The sequence below is a fragment of the Panulirus ornatus genome, chromosome 2 (assembly GCF_036320965.1).
Source record: "Panulirus ornatus isolate Po-2019 chromosome 2, ASM3632096v1, whole genome shotgun sequence".
Taxonomy (NCBI): domain Eukaryota; kingdom Metazoa; phylum Arthropoda; class Malacostraca; order Decapoda; family Palinuridae; genus Panulirus; species Panulirus ornatus.
Window position 1 is genome coordinate 36,223,010 of NC_092225.1, and position 25,395 is coordinate 36,248,404.

At 41.2% G+C, this 25,395-nt stretch overlaps 2 protein-coding genes across 9 annotated transcripts in view; one reads left to right on the plus strand and one right to left on the minus strand.

The window, feature by feature from the left end:
• Nucleotides 1-1,273: 1,273 nt before the first annotated feature.
• Nucleotides 1,274-25,395, minus strand: part of LOC139756153 (uncharacterized) — a 106,212-nt gene continuing 82,090 nt past the window's right edge. Inside the window, exon 9 of one of the 3 annotated variants that reach the window (XR_011714283.1) lies at nt 1,274-4,135. The gene's annotated coding sequence lies outside the window, so the exon portion shown is untranslated. Of the gene's footprint in view, nt 4,136-14,245; nt 16,988-25,395 lie in introns of those variants that run through there. The other 2 variants (XR_011714288.1, XR_011714282.1) reach the window with 2 other exon arrangements.
• The window catches only part of LOC139756173 (uncharacterized), a 49,658-nt gene continuing 41,266 nt past the window's right edge, over nt 17,004-25,395 (plus strand). The window contains exon 1 of one of the 6 annotated variants that reach the window (XR_011714292.1): nt 17,004-17,022. Coding sequence is in view for 1 of the 6 variants with exons in the window: in XM_071675366.1 (XP_071531467.1) it covers nt 18,346-18,384 (39 nt within the window). In the remaining 5 variants the exon portion in view is untranslated. Of the gene's footprint in view, nt 17,023-18,115; nt 18,385-25,395 lie in introns of those variants that run through there. The other 5 variants (XM_071675366.1, XR_011714300.1, XR_011714295.1 and 2 more) reach the window with 5 other exon arrangements.

Below are 25,395 nucleotides of genomic sequence, written 5' to 3' on the forward strand. Positions count from 1 at the left end.
GTAAATGGAAATGGTGAAGAGCTTGTAGATTTATGTGCTGAAACAGGACTGGTGATTGGGAATACCTGGTTTAAAAAGCAAGATAAGTATACGTATATAAGTAGGAGAGATGGCCAGAGAGCGTTATTGGATTACGTGTTAATTGACAGGCGCGTGAAAGAGAGACTTTTGGATGTTAATGTGCTGAGAGGTGCAACTGGAGGGATGTCTGATCATTATCTTGTGGAGGATAAGGTGAAGATTTGTATGGGTTTTCAGAAAAGAAGAGTGAATGTTGCCTCCCACACCATATATTCTTAATACCTTCCACAGAGCATCTCAATCAACTCAATCATATGCCTTCTCCAGATCCATAAATGCTACATACAAATCCATTTGCTTTTCTAAGTATTTCTCACATACATTCTTCAAAGCAAACACCTGATCCACACATCCTCTACCACTTCTGAAACCACACTGCTCTTCCCTAATCTGATGCTCTGTACATGCCTTCACCCTCTCAATCAATACCCTCCCATATAATTTACCAGGAATACTCAACAAACTTTTTTTTTTTTATACTTTGTCGCTGTCTCCCGCGTTTGCGAGGTAGCGCAAGGAAACAGACGAAAGAAATGGCCCAACCCCCCCATACACATGTATATACATACGTCCACACACGCAAATATACATATCTACACAGCTTTCCATGGTTTACCCCAGACTCTTCACATGCCTTGATTCAATCCACTGACAGCACGTCAACCCCGGTATACCACATCGCTCCAATTCACTCTATTCCTTGCCCTCCTTTCACCCTCCTGCATGTTCAGGCCCCGATCACACAAAATCTTTTTCACTCCATCTTTCCACCTCCAATTTGGTCTCCCTCTTCTCCTCGTTCCCTCCACCTCCGACACATATATTCTCTTGGTCAATCTTTCCTCACTCATTCTCTCCATGTGCCCGAACCATTTCAAAACACCCTCTTCTGCTCTCTCAACCACGCTCTTTTTATTTCCACACATCTCTCTTACCCTTACGTTACTCACTCGATCAAACAACCTCACACCACACATTGTCCTCAAACATCTCATTTCCAGCACATCCATCCTCCTGCGCACAACTCTATCCATAGCCCACGCCTCGCAACCATACAACATTGTTGGAACCACTATTCCTTCAAACATACCCATTTTTGCTTTCCGAGATAATGTTCTCGACTTCCACACATTCTTTAAGTCTCCCAGAATTTTCGCCCCCTCCCCCACCCTATGATCCACTTCCGCTTCCATGGTTCCATCCGCTGCCAGATCCACTCCCAGATATCTAAAACACTTCACTTCCTCCAGTTTTTCTCCATTCAAACTCACCTCCCAATTGACTTGACCCTCAACCCTACTGTACCTAATAACCTTGCTCTTATTCACATTTACTCTTAACTTTCTTCTTTCACACACTTTACCAAACTCAGTCACCAGCTTCTGCAGTTTCTCACATGAATCAGCCACCAGCGCTGTATCATCAGCGAACAACAACTGACTCGCTTCCCAAGCTCTCTCATCCCCAACAGACTTCATACTTGCCCCTCTTTCCAAAACTCTTGTATTTACCTCCCTAACAACCCCATCCATAAACAAATTAAACAACCATGGAGACATCACAACAACAACAAACTTATACCTCTGTAATTTGAGCACTCACTCTTATCCCCTTTGCCTTTGTACAATGGCACTATGCATGCATTCTGCCAATCCTCAGGCACCTCACCATGAGTCATACATACATTAAATAACCTTACCAACCAGTCAACAATACAGTCACCCCCTTTTTTAATAGATTCCACTGCAATACCATCCAAACCTGCTGCCTTGCCAGCTTTCATCTTCCGCAAAGCTTTTACTACTTCTTCTCTGTTTACCAAATCATTTTCCCTAACCCTCTCACTTTGCACACCACCTCGACCAAAACACCCTATATCTGCCACTCTATCATCAAACACATTCAACAAACCTTCAAGATACTCACTCCATCTCCTTCTCACATCACCACTACTTGTTATCACCTCCCCATTAGCGCCCTTCACTGAAGTTCCCATTTGCTCCCTTGTCTTACGCACTTTATTTACCTCCTTCCAGAACATCTTTTAATTCTCCCTAAAATTTAGTGATACTCTCTCACCCCAACTCTCATTTGCCCTCTTTTTCACCTCTTTCACCTTTCTCTTGACCTCCTGTCTCTTTCTTTTATACATCTCCCACTCAACTGCATTTTTTCCCTGCAAAAATCGTCCAAATGCCTGTCTTCTCTTTCACTAATAATCTTACTTCTTCATCCCACCCATTCCTCCCCCACTCCCCTTACTTCCATTGTTCTCACCTTTTTCTATTCTGTACTCGGTCTCTCCTGGTACTTCCTCACACAAGTCTCCTTCCCAAGCTTGCTTACTCTCACCACCCTCTTCACCCCAACATTCACTCTTCTTTTCTGAAAACCCATACAAATCTTCACCTTAGCCTCCACAAGATAATGATCAGACATCCCTACAGTTGCACCTCTCAGCACATTTACATCCAAAAGTCTCTCTTTCGCGCGCCCTCCTTTCACCCTCCTGCATGTTCAGGCCCCGATCACACAAAGTCTTTTTCACTCCATCTTTCCACCTCCAATTTGGTCTCCCTCTTCTCCTCGTTCCCTCCACCTCCGACACATATATTCTCTTGGTCAATCTTTCCTCACTCATTCTCTCCATGTGCCCGAACCATTTCAAAACACCCTCTTCTGCTCTCTCAACCACGCTCTTTTTATTTCCACACATCTCTCTTACCCTTCCATTACTTACTCGATCAAACCACCTCACACCACACATTGTCCTCAAACATCTCATTTCCAGCACATCCATCCTCCTGCGCACAACTCTATCCATAGCCCACGCCTCGCAACCATACACCATTGTTGGAACCACTATTCCTTCAAACATACCCATTTTTGCTTTTCGAGATAATGTTCTCGACTTCCACACATTCTTCAAGGCTCCCAGAATTTTCGCCCCCTCCCCCACCCTATGATCCACTTCCGCTTCCATGGTTCCATCCGCTGCCAGATCCACTCCCAGATATCTAAAACACTTCACTTCCTCCAGTTTTTCTCCATTCAAACTCACCTCCCAATTGACTTGACCCTCAACCCTACTGTACCTAATAACCTTGCTCTTATTCACATTTACTCTTAACTTTCTTCTTTCACACACTTTACCAAACTCAGTCACCAGCTTCTGGAGTTTCTCACATGAATCAGCCACCAGCGCTGTATCATCAGCGAACAACAACTGACTCGCTTCCCAAGCTCTCTCATCCCCAACAGACTTCATACTTGCCCCTCTTTCCAAAACTCTTGCATTCACCTCCCTAACAACCCCATCCATAAACAAATTAAACAACCATGGAGACATCACACACCCCTGCCGCAAACCTACATTCACTGAGAACCAATCACTTTCCTCTCTTCCTACACGTACACATGCCTTACATCCTCGATAAAAACTTTTCACTTGCCTCCCACACCATATATTCTTAATACCTTCCACAGAGCATCTCTATCAACTCTATCATATGCCTTCTCCAGATCCATAAATGCTACATACAAATCCATTTGCTTTTCTAAGTATTTCTCACATACATTCTTCAAAGCAAACACCTGATCCACACATCCTCTACCACTTCTGAAACCACACTGCTCTTCCCCAATCTGATGCTCTGTACATGCCTTCACCCTCTCAATCAATACCCTCCCATATAATTTGCCAGGAATACTCAACAAACTTATACCTCTGTAATTTGAGCACTCACTCTTATCCCCTTTGCCTTTGTACAATGGCACTATGCACGCATTCCGCCAATCCTCAGGCACCTCACCATGAGTCATACATACATTAAATAACCTTACCAACCAGTCAACAATACAGTCACCCCCTTTTTTAATAAATTTCACTGCAATACCATCCAAACCTGCTGCCTTACTGGCTCCTGGAGTTGAAGTCCAGATCGATGATGTCGCTGAAGTTCGTCCACAGAGGGTAGAGCTGGCTGAGGAGGAAGGTACGGCTGTCGATACACAGGCTCTCCTGGTACACCGTCACCTTCACCTTGGCCGCGTCCTGCGGGGGGAGGGAATGACCCGGTCAACACACAAATGACGCTCCAACAAGTACATCGGTGGAAGCTTCCTCGAAAGGGCTCATTAAGGATGAACCGGTGTTGAGGATACTTGCTGAAAGAGCGATACCAGTTTGCATCAGCCTTCACTCCTGCCTGCAGTAGCATGCTTTCTGACATGTTTCATGAGCTCCTCTTCGCCAACGAACTACCTTGGCCCACCAGTGATGCTTCTACGTTTGTGAATCAAGAACCATTGCAACACAAACCTCGCCAGGTGGTAGTGTGTCCCGCAGTGTATCGGGACAGACTTCCCCATAACTTTTTTTAAAGGGGAAGTAAATGTTTATAGTTGTGTTACTGGAGTGATAGTTTTCATACATGGTGCTTTGACAAGAAAATAGTGAAATTGGAAAAAATGTAGCTTAGACATTGAAGCTTATTGATACAGTGGTTAAATTGATGAGAACTACTATTGACATTTGTGTAAATAAATTAAACATTTCCTTTTTCCATAGCCAGAGGTTGAACCATTGTGACATTCATTTTTTCATTTCATTTCAAGCTAGAAGGTTCAGTTTTCTAAATTGTTTCTTACATTTTTCACATGTATATATATGTATGTGTGTGTGTGTGTGTATGTGCGTGTGTGTGTGTATGTGTATATATATATGTATATTATCCCTGGGGATAGGGGTGAAAGAATACTTCCCACGCATTCCTCGCGTGTCGTAGAAAGCGACTAGAGGGAACGGGAGCGGGGGGCCAGAAATCCTCCCCTCCTTGTATTTTTTAACTTTCTAAAATGGGAAACAGAAGAAGGAGTCACGCGGGGAGTGCTCATCCTCCTCGAAGGCTCAGATTGGGGTGCCTAAATGTGTGTGGATGTAACCAAGATGTGAAAAAAGGAGAGATAGGTAGTATGTTTGAGGAAAGGAACCTGGATGTTTTGGCTCTGAGTGAAACGAAGCTCAAGGGTAAAGGGGAAGAGTGGTTTGGGAATGTCTTGGGAGTAAAGTCAGGGGTTAGTGAGAGGACAAGAGCAAGGGAAGGAGTAGCAGTACTCCTGAAACAAGAGTTGTGGAAGTATGTGATAGAATGTAAGAAAGTAAATTCTCGATTAATATGGGTAAAACTGAAAGTTGATGGAGAGAGATGGGTGATTATTGGTGCATATGCACCTGGGCATGAGAAGAAAGATCATGAGAGGCAAGTGTTTTGGGAGCAGCTGAATGAGTGTGTTAGTGGTTTTGATGCACGAGACCGGGTTATAGTGTTGGGTGATTTGAATGCAAAGGTGAGTAATGTGGCAGTTGAGGGAATAATTGGTATACATGGGGTGTTCAGTGTTGTAAATGGAAATGGTGAAGAACTTGTAGATTTATGTGCTGAAAAAGGACTGATGATTGGGAATACCTGGTTTAAAAAGCGAGATATACATAAGTATACTTATGTAAGTAGGAGAGATGGCCAGAGAGCGTTATTGGTTTACGTGTTAATTGACAGGCGCGCGAAAGAGAGACTTTTGGATGTTAATGTGCTGAGAGGTGCAACTGGAGGGATGTCTGATCATTATCTTGTGGAGGCAAAGGTGAAGATTTGTATGGGTTTTCAGAAAAGAAGAGTGAATGTTGGGGTGAAGAGGGTGGTGAGAGTAAGTGAGCTTGGGAAGGAGACTTGTGTGAGGAAGTACCAGGAGAGACTGAGTACAGAATGGAAAAAGGTGAGAACAATGGAAGTAAGGGGAGTGGGGGAGGAATGGGATGTATTTAGGGAATCAGTGATGGATTGCGCAAAAGATGCTTGTGGCATGAGAAGAGTGGGAGGTGGGTTGATTAGAAAGGGTAGTGAGTGGTGGGATGAAGAAGTAAGAGTATTAGTGAAAGAGAAGAGAGAGGCATTTGGACGATTTTTGCAGGGAAAAAATGAAATTGAGTGGGAGACGTATAAAAGAAAGAGACAGGAGGTCAAGAGAAAGGTGCAAGAGGTGAAAAAAAGGGCAAATGAGAGTTGGGGTGAGAGAGTATCATTAAATTTTAGGGAGAATAAAAAGATGTTCTGGAAGGAGGTAAATAAAGTGCGTAAGACAAGGGAGCAAATGGGAACTTCAGTGAAGGGCGCAAATGGGGAGGTGATAACAAGTAGTGGTGATGTGAGAAGGAGATGGAGTGAGTATTTTGAAGGTTTGTTGAATGTGTTTGATGATAGAGTGGCAGATATAGGGTGTTTTGGTCGAGGTGGTGTGCAAAGTGCGAGGGTTAGGGAAAATGATTTGGTAAACAGAGAAGAGGTAGTAAAAGCTTTGCGGAAGATATATATATATATATATATATATATATATATATATATATATATATATATATATATATATATATATATATATATTATCCCTGGGGATAGGGGAGAAAGAATACTTCCCACGTATTCCCTGCGTGTCGTAGGCGACTAAAAGGGGAGGGAGCGGCTGGCTGGAAAACCTCCCCTCTCGTTTTTTTTTTTTTTTTTTCCCAAAAAGAAGGAACAGAGAAAGGGGCCAGGTGAGGACATTCCCTCTAGGGCCCAGTCCTCTGTTCTTAACGCTACCTCGCTAATGCGGGAAATGGCGAATAGTATGAAAGATATATATATATATATATATATATATATATATATATATATATATATATATATATATATATATATATATATTGGAAAGGATCACAATTTTGTGCATGATCAAGTTATTCCTACGAGTCCACAGGAAAATGAAACAGGATAAGTTCCCAAGTGCTCTTTCATGGAAATTGATAAATTTTATTTTTGTCAGACTGGTAAGGATCTTTCTGTTAGACCTGATTAGAGCCCTAAATGATAAGAGAGTAGTTACACTAGCTTTCCAAAGTGACATCATGACGGGGCGGAGTCAGGCTATTGTTAATGTTTCAGAGCGCCGCCCACCAGTGACGTCAACCAGGACACTGGGTGTAGCAACCCTCTCTTATGATTTACTGTTCCAACACAGATCTGCCAAAAGCGATCACTCACCAAAGCTGCTAGTCCAACAAACCGCTTATGTTGTGTGTTTCTGTGAAGAAAAATACAATATACTATTATGACGTAGAGAATCTATTGCTCATTTAAGATGATAAGGGACATTTTATGTCGTCATATACTCTCCACTTTCTTATGTAAGGTGCTCCATGTTAGCGTTTCCCTCTTGATGTTTTCATATATGGAGGGATTCTAAGTACGCCATCAATGCTAAGTGTATGAGATATTTGCTTCCTGCATGGCGAAGGTCCAAGTCTAACAAATTAATGTTTGAACAGACATACTGTACAAGAATAATGATTATTTCTCTGATATATATATTCAAATATGTATTAGAAATTAGAAGCCTAAGAATAGCGTTCCTTCTTAAAAAAAAAAAAAAAGTTGAGGCTATGAACGGGAACCATACGATAATGAAAAGCTTGATTGAATTATCTAGAGTCCAACATTCATTCATACATTCCTTATACCTTCCTAAATTTTATTATTGCTTTGATCTGGTTAATATTGAAATTTACGGCGCAAACCTCGACAGTATCATAAATGATGGAAAGAAGGATACTATGAAAACAGCTGAATACGAAAAGCTTTCCTCCTGGAGGATTGGTGTACAGTGCAAAAGCCTTTCCATGTCTAATACTTCTTCAATATGATTTCTAAAATACTATTAAGAAATACACATATTATGAATGAGATGGGACATAGAAATACAGACTTTGGTGATGCTCATTGCACATTGTGTACTACAAGACGTAAGGGAAGCGTTTCCATTCATTAAGAGCTGTGTGATATGAGAGAAAACGACAAGAAAATGAAAGGGATGACTACACTCTTAAGAACTCATTCAGTGTTCAGTGTTGTAAATGGAAATGGTGAGGAGCTTGTAGATTTATGTGCTGAAAAAGGACTGGTGATTGGGAATACTTGGTTTAAAAAGAGAGATATACATAAGTATACGTATGTAAGTAGGAGAGATGGCCAGAGAGTGTTATTGGATTTCGTGTTAATCGATAGGCTCACGAGAGAGACTTTTGGATGTTAATGTGATGAGAGGTGCAACTGGAGGGATGTCTCATCATTATCTTGTGGAGGCAAAGGTATAGATTTGTAGAGGTTTTCAGAAAAGAAGAGAGAATGTTGGGGTGAAAAGAGTGGTGAGGGTAAGTGAGCTTGGGAAGGAGACTTGTGAGGAAATACCAGGAGAGACTGAGTACAGAATGGAAAAAGGTGAGAACAAAGGAAGTAAGGGGAGTGGGGGAGGAATGGGATGTATTTAGGCAGGCAGTGATGGTTTGTGCAAGAGATGCTTGTGGCATGAGAAGCGTGTGAGGTGGGCAGATTAGAAAGGGTAGTGAGTGGTGGGATGAAGAAGTAAGATTATTAGTGAAAGAGAAGAGAGAGGCATTTGGACGATTTTTGCAGGGAAATAATGCAAATGAGTGAGAGATGTATAAAAGAAAGAGGCAGGAGGTCAAAAGAAAGGTGCAAGAGGTGAAAAAGAGAGGAAATGAGAGTTGGGGTGAGAGAGTATCATTAAATTTTAGAGAATAAAAAAATGTTCTGGAAGGAGATAAATAAAGTGCGTGAGACAAGGGAGCAAATGGGAACTTCAGTAAAGGGGGCTAATGGGGAGGTGATAACAAGTTGTGGTGATGTGAGAAGGAGATGGAGTGAGTATTTTGAAGGTTTGTTGAATGTGTTTGATGATAGAGTGGCAGGTATAGGGTGTTTTCGTCAAGGTGGTGTGCAAAGTGAGAGGGTTAGGGGAAATGATTTGGTAAATAGAGAAGAGGTAGTAAAAGCGTTGCAGAAGATGAAAGCCGGCAAGGCAGTGGGTTTGGATGGTATTGCAGTGGAATTTATTAAAGGGGGGGGGGGGTGACTGTATTGTTGACTGGTTGGTAAGGGTATTTAATGTATGTATGATTCATGGTGAGGTGCCTGAGGATTGGCGGAATGTGTGCATAGTGCCATTGTACAAAGGCAAAGGGGACAAAGGTGAGTGCTCAAATTACAGAGGTATAAGTTTGTTGAGTATTCCTGGTAAATTATATGGGAGGGTATTAATTGAGAGGGTGAAGGCATGTACAGAGCATCAGATTGGGGAAGAGCAGTGTGGTTTCAAAAGTGGTAGAGGATGTGTGGATCAGGTGTTTGCTTTGAAGAATGTATGTGAGAAATACTTAGAAAAGCAAATGGATTTGTATGTAGCATTTATGGATCTGGAGAAGGCATATGATAGAGTTGATAGAGATGCTCTGTGGAAGGTATTAAGAATATATGGTGTGGGAGGCAAGTTGATAGAAGCAGTGAAAAGTTTGTATCGTGGATGTAAGGCATGTGCACGTGTAGGAAGAGAGGAAAGTGATTGGTTCTCAAGTGAATGTAGGTTTGCAGCAGGGGTGTGTGATGTCTCCATGGTTGTTCAGTTTGTGTATGGATGGGGTTGTTAGGGAGGTGAATGCAAGAGTTTTGGAAAGAGGGGCAAGTATGAAGTCTGTTGTGGATGAGAGAGCTTGGGAAGTGAGTCAGTTGTTGTTCGCTGATGATACAGCGCTGGTGGCTGATTCATGTGAGAAACTGCAGAAGCTGGTGACTGAGTTTGGTAAAGTGTGTGAAAGAAGAAAGTTAGGAGTAAATGTGAATAAGAGCAGGGTTATTAGGTACAGTAGGGTTGAGGGTTAAGTCAACTGGGAGGTAAGTTTGAACGGAGAAAAACTGGAGGAAGTGAAGTGTTTTAGATATCTGGGAGTGGATTTGGCAGCGGATGGAACCATGGAAGCGAAAGTGAATCATAGGGTGGGGGAGGGGGAGAAAATTCTGGGAGCCTTGAGTAATGTGTGGAAGTCGAGAACATTATCTCGGAAAGCAAAAATGGGTATGTTTGAAGGAATAGTGGTTCCAACATTGTTGTATGGTTGAGAGGCATGGGTTATGGAAAGAGTTGTGCGGAGGAGGGTGGAAGTGCTGGAAATGAGATGTTTGAGGACAATATGTGATGAGATGGTTTGATCGAGTAAGTAATAATAGGGTAAGAGAGATGTGTGGTAATAAAAAGAGTGTGGTTGAGAGAGGAGAAGAGGGTGTTTTGAAATGGTTTGGTCACATGGAGAGAATGAGTGAGGAAAGATTGACCAAGAGGATATATGTGTCAGAGGTGGAAGGAACGAGGAGAAGTGGGAGACCAAATTGGAGGTGGAAAGATGGAGTGAAAAAGATTTTGAGTGATTGGGGCCTGAACATGCAGGAGGGTGAAAGGCGTGCAAGGAATAGAGTGAATTGGAACGACGTGGTATACCGGGGTCGACGTGCTGTCAATGGATTGAACCAGGGCATGTGAAGCGTCTAGGGTAAATCATGGAAAGTTCTATGGGACCTGGATGTGGAAAGGGAGCTGTGGTTTCGTTGCATTATTACATGACAGCTAGAGACTGAGTGTGAAAGAATGTGGCCTTTGTTGTCTTTTCTAGCGCTACCTCGCACACATGAGGGGGAGGGGGGGGTTATTTCATGTATGGCGAGGTGGCGATGGGTATGAATAAAGGCAGATTGTATGAATTATGTACATGTGTATATATGTATATGTCTGTGTGTGTATATATATGTATACGTTGAGATGTATAGGTATGATAGGTATGTATATTTGCGTGTGTGGACGTGTATGTATATACATGTGTATGTGGGTGGGTTGGGCCATTCTTTCATCTGTTTCCTTGCGCTACCTCGCTAATGCAGGAGACAGCAACAAAGCAAAATAAATGATAGATATATTTTCTTTTATTATTTTTATTTTGCTTTGTTGCTGTCTCCTGTGTTAGCAAGGTAGCGCAAGGAAACAGACGAAAGAATGGCCCAACCCACCCACATACACATGTATATACATACACGTCCACACACGCAAATATACATACCTATATATCTCAATATATACATATATATACACACACAGACATATACATATATACACATGTACATAATTCATACTATCTGCCTTAATTCATTCCCATCACCACCTCGCCGCACATGATGGAATAACAACCCCCTCCCCCCTCATGTGCACAAGGTAGCGCTAGAAAAAGACAACAAAGGCCACATTCGTTCACACTCAGTCTCTAACTGTCATGTAATAATGCACTGAAACCACAGCTCCCTTTCCACATCCAGGCCCCACAGAACTTTCCATGCTTTACCCCAGACGCTTCACATGCCCTGATTCAATTCATTGACAGCACGTTGACCTCGGTATACCACATCGTTCCAATTCACTCTATTCCTTGCACGCCTTTCACCCTCCTGCATGTTCAGGCCCCGATCACTCAAAATCTTTTTCACTCCATCTTTCCACTTCCAATTTGGTCTCCCACTTCTCCTCGTTCCCTCCACCTCCGACACATATATCCTCTTGGTCAATCTTTCCTCACTCATTCTCTCCATGTGCCCAAACCATTTCAAAACTCCCTCTTCTGCTCTCTCAACCGCGCGCTTTTTATTTCCACACATCTCTCTTACCCTTACCTTACTTACTCGATCAAACCACCTCACACCACATATTGTCCTCAAACATCCCATTTCCAGCACATACACCCTCCTGCGCACAACTCTATCCATAGCCCATGCCTCGCAACCATACAACATTGTTGGAACCACCATTCCTTCAAACATACCCACTTTTGCTTTCCGAGATAATGTTTTCTACTTCCACACATTCTTAACGGCTCCCAGAATTTTCGCCCCCTCCCCCACCCTATGATTCACTTCCACTTCCATGGTTCCATCCACTGCCAAATCCACTCCCAGATATCTAAAACACTTCACTTCCTCCAGTCTTTCTCCAATCAAACTTACCTCCCAATTGACTTGACCCTCAACCCTACTGTACTTAATAACCTTGCTCTTATTCACATTTACTCTCAACTTTCTTCTTTCACACACATTACCAAACTCAGTCACCAGCTTCTGCAGTTTTTCACGTGAATCAGCCACCAGCGCTGTATCATCAGCGAACAACAACTGACTCACTTCCCAAGCTCTCTCATCCACAACAGACTGCATACTTGCCCCTCTTTCCAAAACTCTTGCATTCACCTCCCTAACAACCCCATCCATAAACAAATTAAACAACCATGAAGACATCACACATCCCTGCCGCAAACCTACATTCACTGAGAACCAATCACTTTCCTCTCTTCCTACACGTACACATGCCTAACATCCTCGATACAAACTTTTCACTGCTTCTAACAACTTGCCTCCCACACCATATATTCTTAATACCTTCCACAGAGCATCTCTATCAACTCTATCATATGCCTTCTCCAGATCCATAAATGCTACATACAAATCCATTTGCTTTTCTAAGTATTTCTCACATACATTCTTCAAAGCAAACATATATATATATATATATATATATATATATATATATATATATATATATATATATATATATATATATATATATATCCCTGGGGATAGGGGAGAAAGAATACTTCCCACATATTCCCTGCGTGTCGTAGAAGGCGACTAAAAGGGGAGGGAGCGGGTGGTTGGAAATCCCCCCTTTCGTTTTTTTTTTTTAATTCTCCAAAAGAAGGAACAGAGAAGGGGGCGGTGAGGATCTTCCCTCAAAGACCCAGCCCTCTGTTCTTAATGCTACCTCGCTAATGCGGGAAGTGGAGAATAGTATGAAAGAAAAGATTATTATTTTTTTTATTATTATTATACTTTGTCGCTGTCTCCCGCGTTTGCGAGGTAGCGCAAGGAAACAGACGAAAGAAATGGCCCAACCCCCCCCCCCCCCCATACACATGTATATACATACGTCCACATACGTCTACACAGCTTTCCATGGTTTACCCCAGACGCTTCACATGCCTTGATTCAATCCACTGACAGCACGTCAACCCCGGTATACCACATCGCTCCAATTCACTCTATTCCTTGCCCTCCTTTCACCCTCCTGCATGTTCAGGCCCCGATCACACAAAATCTTTTTCACTCCATCTTTCCACCTCCAATTTGGTCTCCCTCTTCTCCTCGTTCCCTCCACCTCCGACACATATATCCTCTTGGTCAATCTTTCCTCACTCATCCTCTCCATGTGCCCAAACCACTTCAAAACACCCTCTTCTGCTCTCTCAACCACGCTCTTTTTATTTCCACACATCTCTCTTACCCTTACGTTACTCACTCGATCAAACCACCTCACACCACACATTGTCCTCAAACATCTCATTTCCAGCACATCCATCCTCCTGCGCACAACTCTATCCATAGCCCACGCCTCGCAACCATACAACATTGTTGGAACCACTATTCCTTCAAACATACCCATTTTTGCTTTCCGAGATAATGTTCTCGACTTCCACACATTCTTCAAGGCCCCCAGAATTTTCGCCCCCTCCCCCACCCTATGATCCACTTCCGCTTCCATGGTTCCATCCGCTGCCAGATCCACTCCCAGATATCTAAAACACTTCACTTCCTCCAGTTTTTCTCCATTCAAACTCACCTCCCAATTGACTTGACCCTCAACCCTACTGTACCTAATAACCTTGCTCTTATTCACATTTACTCTTAACTTTCTTCTTCCACACACTTTACCAAACTCAGTCACCAGCTTCTGCAGTTTCTCACATGAATCAGCCCCCAGCGCTGTATCATCAGCGAACAACAACTGACTCACTTCCCAAGCTCTCTCATCCCCAACAGACTTCATACTTGCCCCTCTTTCCAAAACTCTTGCATTTACCTCCCTAACAACCCCATCCATAAACAAATTAAACAACCATGGAGACATCACACACCCCTGCCGCAAACCTACATTCACTGAGAACCAATCACTTTCCTCTCTTCCTACACGTACACATGCCTTACATCCTCGATAAAAACTTTTCACTGCTTCTAACAACTTTCCTCCCACACCATATATTCTTAATAATAATAATAAAGAAAAGATATATATATATATATATATATATATATATATATATATATATATATATATATATATATATATATATATATATATATATATATTCCGATGAGTTCACGGGGAAATTGAAACACAATAAGTTCTCAAGTGCATTTTCGTGTAATAATCACATCATCAGGGGAGACACAAGAGAGAAATATGAGTCAGTTGATATACATCAAAGAGACCGAGCTAGGATGCCATTTGGTAAACGTGATTGTCCAAAACATACAACGAGCGTTCATAAACTTATCGTTTTACAAATTTTATCAACAATAAAGTTATCTAATTTGTATAGACCATCACTAATATTAAGATTATAATTCTATGTGTATTTAATAATAGAAGATTCAATGATATTTCTCTTGGTAATAGAGTTAGAATTAATAACTGAGATGGCGATTCTCCAGTCAATACAATGATCATAGTTTTTAACGTGATTAAACAAGTCATTTGATTCTTTTCTCATTCTTATACATTATTTATGTTGCTTAAGTCTAACAGAAAGATCCTTACCAATCTGACCAAAATTTATCAGTTTCCACGAGGCACTTTATAGATGCATCCAAGAGAATTTTCTGGTGAATTCCTGATTAAGATATTCTTTATAGTATTATTGTTGCTAAAGGCTACATTCACATAAAAGGATTTAAGCAACATAGGAAGCAAAGTGAAATTATCATTAAAAGGGAGAATTAAAAGATTCCTGATGTCAATGTGAGGTTTGGGCTCAACTTTATAAAATGATTTCTTTGCTATTTTTAGGGATTTATCAATAAAAGATCTAAGGTACTTTAACTTAGATCTAATAGAATATATCTTCTCAAATTCATCAATAAACTCTGGACTGCAAATACGTAATGCCCTAAATAACATAGATTGAAATGATGATAATTTAACTCTGTCATGTTGAGATGAGTAATAATGGATATATGAGCATACATTGGTGGGTTTTCTGTATATGCTAAACTTAAACTTGTTTCCTTGCCTATGGATCATGCAATCTAAAAATGCTAACATACCATTATTTTCATTTTCTACAGTAAATTTGATGGAAGGTACTAAATTGTTAAGTAAGGGGAGAAATATTTGTAAATTTTCATTTGTTGGCCAAACACATACCTAAACCAAATTGCATCAGAAGGTAAGATATCCTTTAGTAATTTTGTTTCAAAAAATTCCATATAAAGATAACAGTACAGGTGAAAGAGGGTTACCCATTGCCATTACCAAATTTTTTAGCCTAATAATCTCCATTAAATTGAAATACAAAGTCTTTTATACACACTTCTATCAGTTCAATGAAATTAGACTTTGAAACAGGTAAATAAATATCATCCCAAGACATCAAATAAATATTCTAAAAGGTCATCAACTGGAACTTTAGGGGAAAGTGCGGAAACATCAAAGCTAACAAGCTTGAAATCAAAATTAATATTGATATTGTTTAGCTTGTTGACTAAATCTACATTGTTCATGATAGTAAAATTTGATACCTTACCCATTAAAGGGCTTGATAAAGAAACTAACCATTTTGACAATTTATATGAGATGGAGCCAACTGACCTCACACTATAGGTCTTGCTGGAAAATTCTGTTTATGTGTCTTGATAAGTCCATACATACTTGGCAATGAAGGGGACAAAGATGACAAACTTTTGATAAGAGAAATGTTACCTTTCAACAACTTTATGTTTTTATTGAAATGAGAATTAACTGCTTAAAGGGATTTTTACTAAGTTTAGAATATGTTATGTCATCATTTAGAAGATCATTCATTTTAGATAAATAGTTACTTTTGTAAAAAATCACAAGTGTTAGCCTTATCTGCTTTAGTAATATGTATATCGTCTATTTTTAAGGTGTAATAGCTCTTATGAATCTTTTAGGGCAATTAGCTTCCACTGGTTTTGACAAACTGGAGTATTGCTATGATAAATTAAGGAAAGAACGCAATAGGCTACAAGTGTCACTAAATTGTAAGTTGGACCATCTTATTGAAAACAGCGACTGGACCAAGAACACAAACCCATCTTTTGTGGTAAACCTGTCTAATAAACAGTTAGATAAAGATTCCTTGTGTGCATTGGGCTATGGTTTAAGTTTTGTGTGCTCTGACAGGGAAGCTAACTGTGTTGATGTCACAAAGGTACACTCGGGCACATCGCACAGATGTTCCCCGTTCTCATGGCGGGAGGGTAAAGAGGCACAATAATATCAGTGCCTATTTGGCCGTTCGACTGAGGCAGAGGAGTTACGAGGTGTCCTGCGAGCCCCGCATTCCAATTGTGGGGTCCGTTAGGAAGCCGATCATCGTGGCTTCCAAAGGTACAGAGACCTTTATAATAGACACACTAGTCTCTGGGGGTCCATTTCGCACTTTCGGCTGCACACCAACACAAGTGCATCTATTACGGCATCCCGGAAGTCTTAGAGGGCGTACGGGATTTCACCGGTAAAGGCACCATGCATGTGACATCTGCCACATTGAATTGGAGTGGCGCATGGTGCCAAGAAAGTGCGAGTGCTCTCAGAGGGTTAGGGCTGACGTACCAAGACCTTGAGGTGTGCACCGTCAAAGACCTAACCTGGACTCACTCTCTTCACAGGATGTGGTCCAAGAGCACAGGTTGATAATCGGAGCCTGCTTTGTCCATCTGGTGTCGGCCAACGGGTTGGTGAAGGTCATCTCCCCCTTTGTGTGCTTGGGATGTGCGGGATTAGGCTGTTCTCCCTTGGCTCCAAGGGCAGGTACCAGTTCCTTGAGGTCGGGTTCTCGTGACGGACGGTGGACGCCTTGGCGGTTGCCCAGTGCTTCCGCACGACAGGCCGTACTGGAAGGTGAGCGGTGCTGGAAAGTCACTGTGTATTCAGTCGGCAAGTAAGGTATGTTTCGAACCATCATCTAAATCCACCTCTTAACTTACTTCTGCCTATGCTATCAGCAGTCTGATCTTAAAATCTTCCTCCTACTGTGTCCATACACTCCTTCCCTAAATCAACAATTTCCTTCACGAAGGTGTTGCCTACCGACACTCACCCTTTCAATTAGATATAAAAATTACAAAAAAAAAAAAAAAAAAATGCACAGTGTAGTTGTAGTAAGACTTTCCTGCACGTCCCATCACTAATTGGGAAATCGATGAAGACAAACTAGCTTTAAACGAAGGTTCAGGTGGTTGGTTGCAGGATGGACAGACTCGGGGACTGTCTACATGGGCCAACAGGCCTCTTACAGTGTCCTCACTCCTTATGTTCTTATGTTCTCTATTCTCCATCCATGATTTTGATTGCCAACTTGAAATGAATGTGTAATAGTTACAGAGCTTAATGATATGCGGAAATAACCCTAAAACGATATATAAATCTAAGATTCCTATTCGGAATTAACTAACATGACATATTGATATTTCAAAGTGCACAATAAACATTATTACACAAAAATACCATATACCTTAATATGTGCATGAAAATCTGGAAATAGAAAACTTCAATATTGTACATACATTATTTTGAATACCAACAACAGTAGATAAGTTCATGATCAAATAATGAAATAATTTAGTGGAAAAGGATAGGCTGTGATGTCATCGTTCGAATTTAAGATTACAATATTCAAAATCGATTTAAGAATACATCAGTGCTACATAGCACTTATGTACTACCCATCTTTCATATGATGTGGTCAATGGGAATAGAAAATCGGTTCTATTTACAGTAATATGTATCTTGTTTTCTTATGTCACACATATAAAAGCATGTCAGCGGAAACGTCTAAACGTCTGGTCATATCTTTACTACAGCAATAACGGAAAAAAACGTTCAAAATAATGGTGTCACAATTTGATTAGCCTTTATGATAGCCATACTTTATGTTATATTGTTTTTAGATAAGTATGAACAGAAAACAAATAAATATAAAAATCTTTTGAAAAATGCTATCCATATTAAATTACTCTATGTCTCCCACAATCCCTTGCGCCTTTGTGTACATGTGTTTGAATTGTCGTGGATATAGTGCCAGGTGGTTAACTTGGAGAAACACTAATACGAATATTTATAGTGTCATCTTTGAATACATCCAGTAAAGAGGGATGTTTTAAACTATCTTTAGAAGCAGAACATGCTAAATACATGTTTTGGTGATTGGTAGATGGAGACAGTTACTGTCTGTTCATAACTTGAAAGATGGTGTTCATAACTTGAAAGATGGAAGGGGAAACAGCTGAACATATTGCACTGAAATGTGTAAGTATATTGTCACATCAATTTAGTTCACTGAAGCTGCCTTCGCTTATCCTTACAGTAAGCTAGAAAGGTGAAATTATCGTTTCGAACAGCTACCTGCATGGAAATTGAGATTATATTTTTCCGATGGTTTTTGATGTGTTCACGATTCTAGCAATAATTTCTACTGCAAATCACTACCTTTTAAGATATCCTCTCCGAGGTTATGGATGGGTGACATCATCTTAAGTAATGTTTTGAGGTAGAAACGAAGGGCATAATCATTAAACGACGTAAAAACCATTGAAAAAACAATGAAAACCAATACATACCTAACCAGGGCTGGATGTCTGAAACAAATAGTACCCATAATATATATATATATATATATATATATATATATATATATATATATATATATATATATATATATATATATATATATTATAAGCTTACATTCCCTGGGAACCAATCACTTTCCTCTCTTCCTACTCGTACACATGCCTTACATCCTCGATAAAAAACTTTTCATTGCTTTTAACAACTTGCCTCCCACACCATATACTCTTAATACCTTCCACAGAGCATCTCTTATCAACTCTATCATATGTCTTCTCCAGATCCATAAATGCTACATACAAATCCATCTGTTTTTCTAAGTATTTCTCACATGCATTCTTCAAAGCAAACACCTGGTCCACACATCCTAGATCACTTCATAAACTACACTCCTCCCCAATCTGATGCTCTGTACATGCCTTCACCCTCTCCGTCAATACCCTCCCATATCATTTCCCAAGAATACTCAACAGACATACCTCTGTAATGTGAACACTCACATTTATCTCCTTTGCCATTGTACAATGGCTCTATACATGCATTCCACTAATCCTCAGGCACTTCATGGACCATACATACATTGAATATCCTTACCAACCAGTCAACAATACAGTCACCCCTTTTTTAATAAATTCCACTGTAATACCATCCAAACCCACCGCCTTGCCGGCTTTCATCTTCTGCAAAGCTTTCGCTACCTCTTCTCTGTTTACCAAACCCTTCTCCCTGCCCTCTCACTTTGCACACCACCTCAACCAAAACACCTTATATCTGCCTCTCCATCATCAAACACATTCAACAAACCTTCAGCAGTTGTTGTTTGCTGATGTTACAGTCCTGGTGGCTGATTTGGGTGAGAAACTGCAGATGTTGGTGACTGAGTTTGGTAAAGTGTGTGAGAGAAGAAAGCTGAGAGTAAATGGGAATAAGAGCAAGGGTATAAGGTTTATTAGGGTTGAGGGACAAGTTGATTGGAGGATAAATTTGAATGGAGAAAAATTGGAGAAAGAGAAGTGTTTAAGAATCTGGGAGTGGATTTAGCAGTGGATGGAACCATAGAAGCGGAAGTGAATCACAGGGTGGGGGAGGGGGTGAAGGTTCTGGGAGCACTGAAGGATGTGTGGAAGGCGAGAATGTTATCTCGCTCGGAGAGCAAAAATGGGTATGTTGGAAGGAATAGTGGTTCCAACAATGTTATATGATTGCAGGGCATGGGCTGTAGATAAGGTTGTGCAGAGTTGGGTGGATGTGTTGGAAATTAAATGTTTGAGGACAATATATGGTGTGAGGTGGTTTGATCGAGTAAGTAATGAAAGGGTAAGAGAGATGTGTGGTAATAAAAAGAGTGTGGTTGAGAGAGCAGAAGAGGGTGTATTGATATGGTTTGGTCACATGGAGAGAATGAGTGAGGAAAGATTGACAAGGAGGATTAAATTGGAGGTGGAAGGATAGAGTGAAAAAGATTTTGAGCGATCGGTGCCTGAACATACAGGAGGGTGAAAGGAGTGCAAATAATAGATTCAATTGGAACAATGTGGTATACCAGGGTGGATGTGCTGTCAATGGATTGAACCAGGGAATGTGAAGCATCTGGGATAAACCATGGAAAGTTGTGGGGCCTGGATGTGGAAAGGGAGCTCTGGTTTGGGTGCATTACACATGACAGCTAGAGAATGAATGTGAACAAATGTGGCCATGTGTATATACATATATGTCTGTGTATGCATATGCATGTGTATGCGGGTGGGTTGGGCCATTCCTTCACCTGTTTCCTTGTGCTACCTCGCTAACGTGGGAGACCAAGTAAAATGTGTATATATATATATATATATATATATTTTTTTTTTTTTTTTTTTGCTTTGTCGCTGTCTCCCGCATTTGCAAGGTAGCGCAAGGAAACAGACGAAAGAAATGGCCCAACCCACCCCCATACACATGTATATACATACGTCCACACACGCAAATATACATACCTACACAGCTTTCCATGGTTTACCCCAGACGCTTCACACGCCCTGATTCAATCCACTGACAGCACGTCAACCCCAGTATATCACATCAATCCAATTCACTCTATTCCTTGTCCTTTCACCCTCCTGCATGTTCAGGCCCCGATCACACAAAATCTTTTTCACTCCATCTTTCCACCTCCAATTTGGTCTCCCACTTCTCCTCGTTCCCTCCACCTCTGACACATATATCCTCTTGGTCAATCTTTCCTCACTCATTCTCTCCATGTGCCCAAACCATTTCAAAACACCCTCTTCTGCTCTCTCAACCACGCTCTTTTTATTTCCACACATCTCTCTTACCCTTACGTTACTTACTCGATCAAACCACCTCACACCACACATTGTCCTCAAACATCTCATTTCCAGCACATCCATCCTCCTGCGCACAACTCTATCCATAGCCCACGCCTCGCAACCATACAATATTGTTGGAACCACTATTCCTTCAAACATACCCATTTTTGCTTTCTGAGATAATGTTCTCGACTTCCACACATTCTTCAAGGCTCCCAGGATTTTCGCCCCCTCCCCCACCCTATGATCCACTTCCGCTTCCATGGTTCCATCCGCTGCCAGATCCACTCCCAGATATCTAAAACACTTTACTTCCTCCAGTTTTTCTCCATTCAAACTTACCTCCCAACTGACTTGACCCTCAACCCTACTGTATCTAATAACCTTGCTCTTATTCACATTTACTCTTAAATTTCTTCTTTCACACACTTTACCAAACTCAGTCACCAGCTTCTGCAGTTTCTCACATGAATCAGCCACCAGCGTCGTATCATCAGTGAACAACAACTGACTCACTTCCCAAGCTCTCTCATCCCCAACAGACTTCATACTTGCCCCTCTTTCCAAAACTCTTGCATTCACCTCCCTAACAACCCCATCCATAAACAAATTAAACAACCATGGAGACATCACACACCCCTGCCGCAAACCTACATTCACTGAGAACCAATCACTCTCCTCTCTTCCTACACGTACACATGCCTTACATCCTCGATAAAAACTTTTCACTGCTTCTAACAACTTGCCTCCCACACCATATATTCTTAATACCTTCCACAGAGCATCTCTATCAACTCTATCATATGCCTTTTCCAGATCCATAAATGCTACATACAAATTCATTTGCTTTTCTAAGTATTTCTCACATACATTCTTCAAAGCAAACACCTGATCCACACATCCTCTACCACTTCTGAAACCACACTGCTCTTCCCCAATCTGATGCTCTGTACATGCCTTCACCCTCTCAATCAATACCCTCCCATATAATTTACCAGGAATACTCAACAAACTTATACCTCTGTAATTTGAGCACTCACTCTTATCCCCTTTGCCTTTGTACAATGGCACTATGCATGCATTCCGCCAATCCTCGGGCACCTCACCATGAGTCATACATACATTATATAACCTTACCAACCAGTCAATAATACAGTCACCCCCTTTTTTAATAAATTCCACTGCAATACCATCCAAACCTGCTGCCTTGCCGGCTTTCATCTTCCGCAAAGCTTTTACTACCTCTTCTCCGTTTACCCAATCATTTTCCCTAACCCTCTCACTTTGCACACCACCTCGACCAAAACACCCTATATCTGCCACTCTATCATCAAACACATTCAACAAACCTTCAAAATACTCACTCCATCTCCTTCTCACATCACCACTACTTGTTATCACCTCCCCATTTGTGCCCTTCACTGAAGTTTCCATTTGCTCCCTTGTCTTACGCACTTTATTTACCTCCTTCCAGAACATCTTTTTATTCTCCCTAAAATTTAATGATACTCTCTCACCCCAACTCTCATTTGCCCTCTTTTTCACCTCTTGCACCTTTCTCTTAACCTCCTGTCTCTTTCTTTTATACATCTCCCGCTCAATTGCATTTTTTCCCTGCAAAAATCGTCCAAATGCCTCTCTCTTCTCTTTCACTAATAATCTTACTTCTTCATCCCACCACTCACTACCCTTTCTAATCAACCCACCTCCCACTCTTCTCATGCCACAAGCATCTTTTGCGCAATCCATCACTGATTCCCTAAATACATCCCATTCCTCCCCCACTCCCCTTACTTCCATTGTTCTCACCTTTTTCCATTCTGTATTCAGTCTCTTCTGGTACTTCCTCACACAAGTCTCCTTCCCAAGCTCGCTCACTCTCACCACCCTCTTCACCCCAACATTCACTCTTCTTTTCTGAAAACCCATACAAATAATAATTTTTTTTTTTTTTTTTTGCTTTGCCGCTGTCTCCTGCGTTTGCGAGGTAGCGCAAGGAAACAGACGAAAGAAATGGCCCAACCCACCCCTATACACATGTATATACATACGTCCACACACGCAAATATACATACCTACACAGCTTTCCATGGTTTACCCCAGACGCTTCACATGCCCTGATTCAATCCACTGACAGCACGTCAACCCTGGTATAATATATATATATATATATATATATATATATATATATATATATATATATATATATATATATATATATATATATATATATTCTCCCCCTCTTTTTTTTTTCTTTTTTTTTAATTTTCCAAAAGAAGGAACAGAAGGGGGCCAGGTGAGGATATTCCCTCTAAGGCCCAGTCCTCTGTTCTTAACGCTACCTCGCTAACGCGGGAAATGGCGAATAGTATGAACGAACGAATATATTTATATATATATATATATATATTATTATTATTATTATTATTATTATTATTTTATTTTGTCGCTGTCTCCCGCGTTAGCGATGTAGCGCAAGGAAACAGACGAAAGAATGGCTCAACCCACCCACATTCACATATATATACATACACGTCCACACATGCTAATATACTTTACCTATACATCTCAACGTATACATGTATATACACACACAGACATATACATATATACACATGTACATAATTCATACTGTCTGCCTTTATTCATTCCCATCGCCACCCCGCCACACATGAAATAACAACCCCTTCCCCCTGCATGTGCACGAGGTAGCGCTAGGAAAGGACAACAAAGACCACATTCGTTCACACTCAGTCTCTAGCTGTCATGTATAATACACTGAAACCACAGCTCCCTTTCCACATCCAGGCCCCACAGAACTTTCCATGGTTTACCCCAAACGCTTCACACGTTCAATCCATTGACAGCATGTCGACCCCGGTATACAACATCGTTCCAATTCACTCTATTCCTTGCACGCCTTTCACCCTCCTGCATGTTCAGGCCCCGATCACTCAAAATCTTTTTCACTCCATCTTTCCACCTCCAATTTGGTCTCCCACTTCTCCTAGTTCCCTCTGCCTCTGACACACATATCCTCTTGGTCAGTCTTTCCTCACCCATTCTCTCCATGTGACCAAACCGTTTCAAATCACCCTTTTCTGCTCTCTCAACCACACTCTTTTTATTACCACACATCTCTCTTACCCTATTATTACTTACTTGATCAAACCACCTCACACCACATATTGTCCTCAAACATCTAATTTCCAGCACATCCACCCTCTGCACACCTCTATCTATAGCCCATGCCTTGCAACCATATAACATTGTTGGAACCACTATTCCTTGAAACATACCCATTTTTGCTTTCCGAGATAATGTTCTTGATTCCACACATTCTTCAACGCTCCCAGAGCTTTCGCCCCCTCCCCCACACTATGATTCACTTCCGCTTCCATGGTTCCATCAGCTGCCAAATCCACTCCCAGATATCTAAAAGAAATCATTCCTCCCATTTTTCTCCATTCAAAATTACCTCCCAATTGACTTGTCCCTCAACCTTACTGTACAATATATATATATATATATATATATATATATATATATATATATATATATATATATATCTGGGAGTGGATCTGGCAGCGGATGGAACCATGGAAGCGGAAGTGGATCATAGGGTGGGGGAGGGGGCGAAAATTCTGGGAGCCTTGAAGAATGTGTGGAAGTCGAGAACATTATCTCGGAAAGCAAAAATGGGTATGTTTGAAGGAATAGTGGTTCCAACAATGTTGTATGGTTGCGAGGCGTGGGCTATGGATAGAGTTGTGCGCAGGAGGATGGATGTGCTGGAAATGAGATGTTTGAGGACAATGTGTGGTGTGAGGTGGTTTGATCGAGTAAGTAACGTAAGGGTAAGAGAGATGTGTGGAAATAAAAAGAGCGTGGTTGTGAGGTAGCGCAAGGAAACAGATGAAAGAAATGGCCCAACCCACCCCCATACACATGTATATACATACGTCCACACACTCAAATATACATACCTACACAGCTTTCCATGGTTTACCCCAGACGCTTCACATGCCCTGATTCAATCCACTGACAGCACGTCAACCCCGGTATACCACATTGATCCAATTCACTCTATTCCTTGCCCTCCTTTCACCCTCCTGCATGTTCAGGCCCCGATCACACAAAATCTTTTTCACTCCATCTTTCCACCTCCAATTTGGTCTCCCACTTCTCCTCGTTCCCTCCACCTCCGACACATATATCCTCTTGGTCAATCTCATGTATTGATTGAGAGGGTGAAGGCATGTACAGAGCATCAGATTGGGGAAGAGCAGTGTGGTTTCAGAAGTGGTAAAGGATGTGTGGATCAGGTGTTTGCTTTGAAGAATGTATGTGAGAAATACTTAGAAAAGCAAACGGATTTGTATGTAGC